We start from the raw sequence: 9,876 nt of genomic DNA on the forward strand, positions 1-9,876 counted from the left end.
ACTAGTTTGAAATAAATGGCTTCATAAATGGGGAGAATATTTCCACAAGAGAAAGGTAAACAAGTAGATCATTACTTCTCCCTACACAACATACATAGCAGAACTGACTGATGAATTTATCTGCATCTCTTGTTCATCCCCAATGGTTCTACAAGATATCCCATACATTATGAACATTAATTTCAGGTAATGCATCAAACCTTCTCTAACTGCAAATATGTTTGTGTCAAAGCAGCCTGCCAACACATTAAGATGTCAACTCTGCATTCCATTAAACAAATTTCCTGATAAAGGCCAGAAAATTTGGAAAGAGGAATCTGCAGCAACACTGACATGGGAAACAAATACATAATTAGAGATAGAGGATGTCTGGACAGATGCAAGACTTGAGGAAGTTGTTTACAGACCAATAGTAGTGATAAAGTAGCAAGATATAGAAATAAAGCTTTCAGTGAAGCTTGTTACAGGAACAGATTAAAGCAGGAAGATTTTAAAACTCATATGGACTAGCGGGAACTGACAAGTCAAGTTCTAAAGATATAAACTTCTTCAGAGCATTGGGAATACCATTTTGAACAATGAAGAAGAAGGACCATAGTAGCAATGAACCAGAATGTCAACTGCTAAATTAAGCTACCAGCCAGCCAATGAAGACAATAACATGATACAATGTGATACAAGAAAGGGAGATGAATGGATCACAAATCAAGATTTTAAATATAGTTAAGGAAAATTATGGAAGGTGATGCAGGAACTGACCATAGCAAATTAACTAGAAAATAGAACCAATGGATAAAATTACTAATAGTTAATGCAAGGTTCAATTTGGTACAACCCAAGACCAAGTTCATGTGGATGTCATGTTTAAGACAGAAAACTGAGAGGCCGGTACTAAATATAATTAAAAAAACAGGCAGATGGACATTCAACACAATTCCTTTAGTTAAAAGGAAAATAGAACAAATTGATAGAACAATGAACCTACAAGCCAAAATGGGTGGTAGGAAAGATAACAGAAACTTTACTTAAAAGACTCAACTGAAAAACATCTTGAAACTGAAAATATGAATAATCTGCAGTTTTCAAAAGGGAAGATCAAGTTTGACCATTTAAATTCAATTCTCAAAGTAAATAAACAGAGACCAAGGTAATATGGCAGCTATAATATGTACAGTAATTTTGAAAACTCTTTGATAAGATCACCATAGATATATTCTAGTCTCTTAATTATGGCAAAGGGTGAAACATGGGTGTTCCTTGAGAATTCATGGCAGGATCACCATCGTTTTCTAATGATTTGGACTGGGAAATAGGAAAGGTTGTTTCAAATCTTGCAGCCAACACTAAACTAGTTGGGTTTGAGGAGTTGTGGGCAGTGCAGATAAAATGGACTGCCACTAGTATAAAGAAAGTACAACAAAATACAAATGGCAACGGCACAGCAGTTAAGTTAGTGGACCAATAATCCAGAAGAAAAAAACAATAAGATGCTGGAGGAACTCAGCAGGCTAGGCAGCAGCCGTGGGGAAAAGCAGACGGTCAACATCTGCTCTCCCCTCCTCCCCTGCACCTGCCTATCACTAACTCTTACCTGCATCTACCTATCACCACCTTGTGCCCACCCCACCTCCCGTCCTTTGTCCACCTATCACTGCTCTGTTTATCCCCCTGTATATTGGGCTTCCCCTTTTCCTATCTTCAGTCCTGAAGAAGGGTCCTGACCCATAACATTGACCATCTGTTTTCCCCCACAGATGCTGCCTGGCCTGCTCAGTTCCTCCAGTATCTTGTTGTTATTTTCATCTAGATTCCAGCATCTGCAGTCCTTTGTTTCTCTAATAATACAGAAGACTAGATTACCAACTCAGATACCCAAATTTATATCCCATGACAGCAATGGAATTAGAATTCAGTTAAACTAGAATTTAAAAAACACAAGCCATGAGTAATGATGTCCATCGAACTACTAGACTGCTGCAAAAAAAAACAATTCGTTCACTAATGTTTTTTTAGGGGAAGAAACTTACTATTCTTACTCCATTGAATCAATATATATTACGCCAGACCCACCAGTGTGATTGCTTCTTAACTGTCCTCAGATGGCCAAGCAAATTAGGGATGGCAAGTAAATGCTAACCTTGCCAGTGAAGCATGGTTCCATGAAATGAATAAATATAAAAGATGACATTAGTGCTCCTGAAAAGGGGTAAAATTGGCAGACTAAATTCAATACCAGTATGAGGTGGTACAAAATGGTAGGGACAATTAAGAGGGCAGACTTGGATAGCAAGAGTTTAAATACAGAAGCAAGGTGTTCACACTCACAAATCACAAACATTGATAAAAAATGAATACAGCAATTAGAAAAGAAACCAATACTGGGATTTGTTTCTAAAATAATAATGGAAAAGCAGAAGAATTATATTAAATTTATATCAAACCTGGGCCAGCTTACACTTGGGAGAGCTATGCACAGATTTAGTCTTCACATTATAAAGGATACAAAGGGAATTGAGAAGTTAAAAAAGTCATTGGTGCTGCCAGAATTGAGAATCATATTCTAATCAGGAATGGCAGAAGAACCTGGAGATCATTTTCCAGCAAAAAAGGCAGCCAAAAGGTGATCTAAAAGGTTTGTAAAGATCAAGAACAAATTTAATAGGGTACGTATATAGAAAATGTTTCCCACTTCGTGGAAATCCAAATCTAGATGTCATAATCCAAAAAGGATTTCAAGAGAAACTCTAACTCAAAGAATGGAAAAAATGTAGAACCTACAACCACAAGGAACATTTGACATAAATAGCATTAATGTGCTTAATGGGAAGCTACGAGGACACCCGAAGGGTTTGGATGAATACGAGTGAGAGATGACCGACATAATGCATGATTGCCAACAAAGGCCAGATGGGCCAAATGGCTTCCTTCTGTAGGTTCCAGGCAATGCAATACACAACTCCAAAATAGCAAAATTTCTTCTGTAATAACCCTTGTCAATAAGAAAGACCATGTAAGACTGAAAGGACTGCGCATTAAAACTAAGTATCAGATGATATTCATATCAAATAGCTAGTTTGTATCAGTTTTCACAAATAGAGATGAGGATAAAGGAAACAAATGCAGTTACATCATTGGAAGAGTGAGGAATCTAACCAGATAAAGTCAATTTAATGGTAATGGTAATGGCGAAAACGATGAGACTAATAGACAAACCTGCAGGACTTCTGGTTTCCACCATGATTATAAAAGTAGAAAAAATTTACATCTCACAATTCAGGAATTGTCCTCCCTAAAAGAATTTGGCATTTTACCATTCCTTATATAGGAAAGACAGGACAGGATAAACAAGAAATTGTAGGTCTACTGGCCTGCTGGTGGTCATTAGAAAGTCACCCGTGACAAAGTGGTTGGATGAATCAATTTGTCAGAGATAGCATGGATTTTGCTGAAGTACTAGGCCAAGAGTAATGAACCTATTGAATTTTTTTAATATCATTAATGACTGTCTATGGATTTTAATTTGATGGATTTCCTAACAGCATTCAATGAAGCTCCACAGAGAATTACAGATAAATCTTTGAGAGAAAATATTTCTTCTAGCAGGGGCTGTCTGAAGAATGCAGCATTAGATTTCACAGCTGGACCTTCTAGAGTTGATCCAAAAGAGTAGAGGATGTTTAGAACTGCCTCACATGTCAAAAGGTTGAGGCTGGATCAACGGAAGTTTTCAAAATTGAGTTACTGATGCAAAGGTATCACAGTCATGGCACTGAATTACAGTGATCACCCACAACTTAATTGAAAGATTAACAAAACTGAGGGGATGAATGGCCTTTATTAATGGTCTCAAATCAGAGACCATGTGTGACACACTTCCTGGAAAAAGAAAAAAAAACATTCTGTTGTGGGTTGCAAAAGTTAATTTAGTACAGTGCAGGGACAACTTACCTACCTTGACCCAGGCAGAGCACAGGGAATCTTCAATTCACTAGCTTGGATACTTTCAGATGATAATGGACTTTAATAACCCCAATTAATAATTCTGACAGAATATATATATATATATATATATGGGTAAAGAAAACACCAGTTTTTTCTGAATACTCTGCTTCAATGCTGCAACATTTTTCTTTAACGTCCTCATTGTGAAAGTTAAAATTAGACCCAGAGGACAGATATTTGCACTGGTTATTTAGAAAATCTATACTATTTTGCTACTGATTAATTTCTCTGGCTACCTTTTCATACTACAGTGTGCCCCTGCGTTATGAAAGTTCAGGAAATGGAAATTCACCCTTATGGAATTCACAAATCACTGCCAAAAAAAATTGAGATATAGAACCAAAATTCACTCTTCTTAATTTATCTGAAAAACTAAGTAAACACAAAATGTGCAAAAAAAAATTCATTCATTTTTGTCCAAGGTTCTTGTTACTGATAATAGCAATATGGACAGTTTCCCAGGAGAGCAAGACCTCTGAATTACAGGGGATGTACCGTACTTTGCCAGCTTTAAGCTCATTTTTCAAATCATTCAAAAACATACAATTTGCAATGAATCTTACCATGTTTACATCACACCATCTGGATAAATCTCATCTAATAACTGAGATGATATTATAGAACTGGATTTATGTGAAACATCATCCCGTTTCAGTTCACAAGGCAAGTGAAATAAAATTGTTAGACCAACATAAGCAACTTGAATGATTAAAATGTCCTTTCCCATAGAAATACTCAAGTTTAATTTCAATTTTCTGTAGCACTTGCACAACCCTCTGCTTTCTAGATTAGGCCAGCCACAGAGGGGCAGGTGTGTATACTGCTCCAAAAGAGCCAGCATCAAAAAAAGTCTGTGAGGTAACTGGCCATGTTATCATACTAAATTCCACCATGAGCATGTATGTGTGCAAAATGTTTCCTTCAACACACAAAACTCAACCATGGCAGCCTGCAAATGATAAAATCCTGACACATGAAGCACATGACTATGTTTAAACCCACCATCTGAGCTGCTAAGAAATCTGCATGCATTGATTTGTTTAGTCACTGCAGAAGAGCCCCTTCTTTAATCACTCAAGTGTAACCAGTAATGTTGGCTAGGTTGGTAAAACAAAGAATCAGGGACATCTATGTACATGGATACTGCCACTAGTGAAGAATTAACCTTTCCAGATTTCAGTAATTAAACAATGCTGACTCCCGAAAAATCATCAAAAGAAACCCAATATTAAAATACAACAACCCTAGAACAGATGCACCCCATATCTATCAACGAATGTACCCCCACAATGGATAATAAATACACTTTTGTATTCCTAATAGACATAAGCTGAATAACTACAGCAATGTTATTCAGGCATTCAATAAAGCTCCTCAGAGAATTAGATAAATCTGTAGAGAAAATATTTACAAAGTTTTCAAAATTGTGAGTTGCAAGGGTATCACAGTCATGGCACTGAATTACAGTGATCACCCACAACTTAATTGAAAGAATAACAAAGCTGGAGGGGATGAAAGGCCTTTATTAATGGTCTCAAACCAGATACCATGTGTGACACACTTCCTGGAGAGTTGTAAATAAGGGAAGTTATAAATAAGACCCCTTGTCAATGGCTGGGCCTTATACACGTGTACTATGATTTATGTACTTAATACTGTGTATTCTATAATAAGGCCACAAATCTTTCACAATACTCAGAAAAGATTCAGTCTTATTCCTTTTGGAATAAGCCTCCGATGTACTGCAGCAAACCTTCAGTGAGGCTTTTGCTCAGTTGAATCATCCCACTGTGGTCAGAAACCATAACTGATGGTATGCAAGTACTATCAAATACAGTAAAATTAATAATCTAGCATCCGAATGTTCAGAAATCCTAATGGTTTGGCATGTGGCTCACATATTTGTCCAGAATCTAAGCCAGGGGTCAGGAATTCAACCAGGGTGTGCAGCCAGAGCTGGGGCCTGGACCATAGGTTGGGTGTGTTACTGAAGGCAGGATTTGGGTCAGGAGTGTGCACTGGTTTACAGTTGAAGCTAGAGTGCTTCCATATTTCCCATTCCCTTTAAACTCACCAGGACTATTGGAAAATTTACTACACTTACTCCATAACAGGTAAAGAAAATGAAATAAGTGTGTTTGAAATCAAACATCCAGTAGTCCAGAAAATCTGCCAGCCCGGCACTATCTTCATTCCAAGAGTGCTGGATTATCAGAGTTTTACTGTAGAAACCTATTCCTCCCTCTTCCAAAGGCAAGTATTCACTTCTTGTACTGATCATGAAGATCATACATGCTTCCCACCTTCAGCTAGAGTAATTTATGGGAATCATTAAATGCTGTTCATCTCTGGTGTCCTACTGTTGCAAAAAAATCTTGAATTTTTAAAAAAAATTGTTTGTTAAAGTTGTCAATTTGTATAGAACACTCCACCAGTTTCTCCGAGCTCCATGCAGATACTTCTCTGCTACGGCCTGTTGGGTTGGACACCAACTTGCTGGCCTTCCATGCCACTTAGGGGCAAGTTTGAAATAGTTGGGAATCCCGTTCATGACAATGGGCAAGGCTCGTGTAGAAAAGACAAGCAATCTCCTTGACTTGAGGGAGAAAAGCACGTAAAGATTACACTTTTTAAAGTTAAGCTTTGAAATATCCGGAAGTCAGTAATAATATCTGATATAATATCTTTATCGACTTCTCGACATTAATTCCAGACGCATGTTCTTAAACTTCCGTATTTAAATTCTGATATTTTGACAAGCATCTTCCATCTAACGTTAAGTTCTGTTCACACATCGAACTGAGAACACAAAACAGGCCCGTTAATTCTAACAATTAATTTAGTTGTAAGTACAAAACCACGCGAAAAAAGTAGTGGAGATAAAAATGCAATATTCCTCTGCTCCTCCAGCAAAACTCTTTTAAAAAAAATTAAAAAGCAGCTTCTGAAACCGGTGAATAAAAAGGAAAAGGCACTGAAAAGTCAGTCAAAAACTTGGCTTGCGGGGGTTCACAGCGGCCTTTGCACCGACGCAGAGCGGGGTGGTTGAAGGGAGCAGCTCTCTGCCCGGGCGGCCGGCCGGCCGGCGGATGCGAGCTCGGGGCTTTGGAGGGTGAGGGGCCCCGCACTCAATGTAAATGCGCAGATCAGGCCCTGTGCAGGAGGCGCCGTCAACGCCTCCTCTCTCCCCGGAGAGGTCACGGCTAAAGCGCGGCCCCAGCCTCGGCCGCACGCCTCCTGGCATTCGGCAGGCCGCAGTTTCCGTTATGGGGAGAGGAGCGAGGCCCGGCTTCCCCTCCCTCGGAGAGGGGGGGGGGGGTAACAGAGGGCAGCCCGCTGCTACCCAGGCCGCGGCCTGCTGGTACGGCGAGGGCTGTTGTTTCCCCCACCCCGGCGCTCGCTGGGCCTCGGGCCGAGGTGGGGGCCACCAACCGTCGCCGACACCTCCTCCCCCCCCCACCGACCACCCCCCTCAATCATCAACCGCGGCTCATACCGACCTCGTTATTAAAGGCTTTGACGGCCTCCATGGCTCGGCGTTTTTCGCTCGCTCCTGTCGGGTGTTGTCTGAGGGGGCGGTGGTGGTGGGTAGTGAAGGGGGGGGGAGGAGGGAGGGAGGTGCAGACCCGCAGGCTGGAGTCGAATGGCTGGCGCTGGGCTTCGGCGCGGAGTCAGATGCGGCAGTGGCCGCGCTTCACTCTCATCCCACCGCGGTGCAGCAGGCAGCCAATATGGCGGCGGGCGCAGAGAGCGGTGCGGGAGCCGGGCTGGAGGGAGCGGACAATCGCAGCGCGTCTGCACAGCCCCGCAGCCGGCTCGCACGCCGCCAGAGACACCTACCGGGCAACGGCCGCAACCGCAGCCCAGCCCTGCCCGCCGCGCAGAGCAGCCTGCACTCATCCGCCTGGACAAAGATCGCGGCAAAAGCAGCAGCAGCCAGCCTACCTTCCGGCACACACTTCGGTCCAGGCGCATCCAAATTAAACTATAGCTGACCGGGTCATAGTCAAACCTCTGGAAGGAGGCAGCAAGCACCTTTCCCGGCGCCCCCCCCCATAAAAAAACTTTGCAATCAGCGAAGTACCTTGGAGGACAAGCGCTCCAGGGATGTGGGAAACAGCTCAACCAGCGCGGACACACCTCTCAAACGAATAAACGACCCAATAATCGGCTTTTCAGTAGCTTTGAATAAGGGAAGAATAATGACCAGGATATCGGTGATAAATCTCTTGCCTCAGAATCTTTTCACGGGATCACAGAGACACAAGGGTCTGAATGTCCTAAGTCATCCGTAAGGCAGAGCCCTTAGAAGTTCAGTTTGGATTTTTATACGTCTGTCGAGTGGACTTTGAACAGAAAACCTTTATACGTGGGACTATCCATAAATACAAAGTCATAACTAATGCCTTTTTAGATTCATTTTTGTATTAATAATTTGGAAAGAGTGTTAAAATCTATATGATGAAAGACAGAACTATATGGGCTAGAAAAATCACCTCCGTTTGGTGATGTTGAGCACATCAGCAGCAGTATGTTGTTTATACTCTGTTTTCAAAATTAATTCCATTGATTTCAAATGGAACTGAATTTCAGAGGCAGAGTGAAACATTGGACTTGTACATTGTATTGTACATAATATAGGAAAGGATATGGGTCAAACGCCGGCAAATGGGACTAGGTGCTTTTCCTGTGACGAAGCAAAGATGGATTTCCAGCCGAAAAGCTTTACTTAAAGCATAGCTTCCTCCACTAGGTAGAATAGGGAGAGATAGTACTTAGTGCTGATCTGCTGCTATCATTACGTTGAAATTTGGTCTTGTGGTTTGGTGTCATTCCAAAAGTTGGCTTTTTGGGATTTCCCCAGTCATCTCTGAAATTTAGAAGAAATGGGGTGGTGAATCAGTCCATTACGTAAACCAGCCTCCCCTCCGTTGATTCTGTCTACAACTCTCGCTGCCTTGGGAAAGCAGCCAACAGAATCAAGAACCCCTCCCAGCCCGGTCATTCTCTCATTTCCCCTCAGGCAGTAGATACTAAAGCTTGAGAGCATGTACCATCAGACTCAAGGACAGCTTCTGTCCTGGTGTTATAAGACTCCTGAACAGACCTTTCATACACTAAAAGATGAACTCTTGATCTCCAAATGTTTCTTGTCGTGGCCCTTGCACTTTATTTGTCTACCTGCACTGCACTGCACTGCACTTTCTTTGTAACTGCAACACTATATTCAGCACACTTTTTACTACCTTGATGTACTTATGCATGGCATGATCTGTCTGGATGGCATGCAAAAGCTTTTCACTGTATCTCGGTACATGTGACAATAATAAACCAATACTAATTCAACTAGTAACAGTGAATTTCCATACAAATTGTCCTCCTGTTTACCATAAACTTCAGAAACACTTGAAAAACTCATCCACATACCTCTTCCATTGAAATTACCATGAAGCAAATTGAGAAGAAACATGGCAATCCATTCCCATTGAGCAACATTTCCACAGATCTTTTATTGAAATTATGGTGGAAAATTGAGAGTACAATCACAGAGATTCAGATATTTATTACATCTAGTATTTCTTTCTATACTGACATTAATGAATCACGCAACATCAAAGGAAACCATTCAACCCACTTTGCCTCTACTGGTTCTGTGAAAGAGCAATCTAACTAATCACACTCCACTATTCTGTCTCTGGGGGCCTTGCAAATTTTTCTTCAGTAAGTACAATTCTAATTCGATTTTGAACATTACTATTGAATGTTTCTACTGCCCTTACAGAGGGTCCATTTCCGATAATCACTATATACTGCATAAAATAATTTCTACTCATCTCTCCATATTTTTTTTTCCATTTATCTAAATATTCTACA

At 40.9% G+C, this 9,876-nt stretch overlaps 1 protein-coding gene across 5 annotated transcripts in view; it reads right to left on the reverse strand.

Annotated features, from left to right (window-relative positions):
- scaf8 (SR-related CTD-associated factor 8) overlaps positions 1–7,957 on the reverse strand; it is a 164,926-nt gene extending 156,969 nt beyond the window's left edge. For 4 of the 5 annotated variants that reach the window (XR_007956060.1, XM_052012781.1, XM_052012779.1 and 1 more), the window contains exon 1: positions 7,503–7,805. Coding sequence is in view for 4 of the 5 variants with exons in the window: in XM_052012781.1 (XP_051868741.1) it covers positions 7,503–7,532 (30 nt within the window). In the remaining variant the exon portion in view is untranslated. Of the gene's footprint in view, positions 1–7,502 lie in introns of all 5 variants that reach the window. The other variant, XM_052012778.1, reaches the window with a different exon arrangement.
- Positions 7,958–9,876: the final 1,919 nt, after the last annotated feature.

This window comes from Pristis pectinata, chromosome 3 (assembly GCF_009764475.1).
Source record: "Pristis pectinata isolate sPriPec2 chromosome 3, sPriPec2.1.pri, whole genome shotgun sequence".
NCBI classification, from domain to species: domain Eukaryota; kingdom Metazoa; phylum Chordata; class Chondrichthyes; order Rhinopristiformes; family Pristidae; genus Pristis; species Pristis pectinata.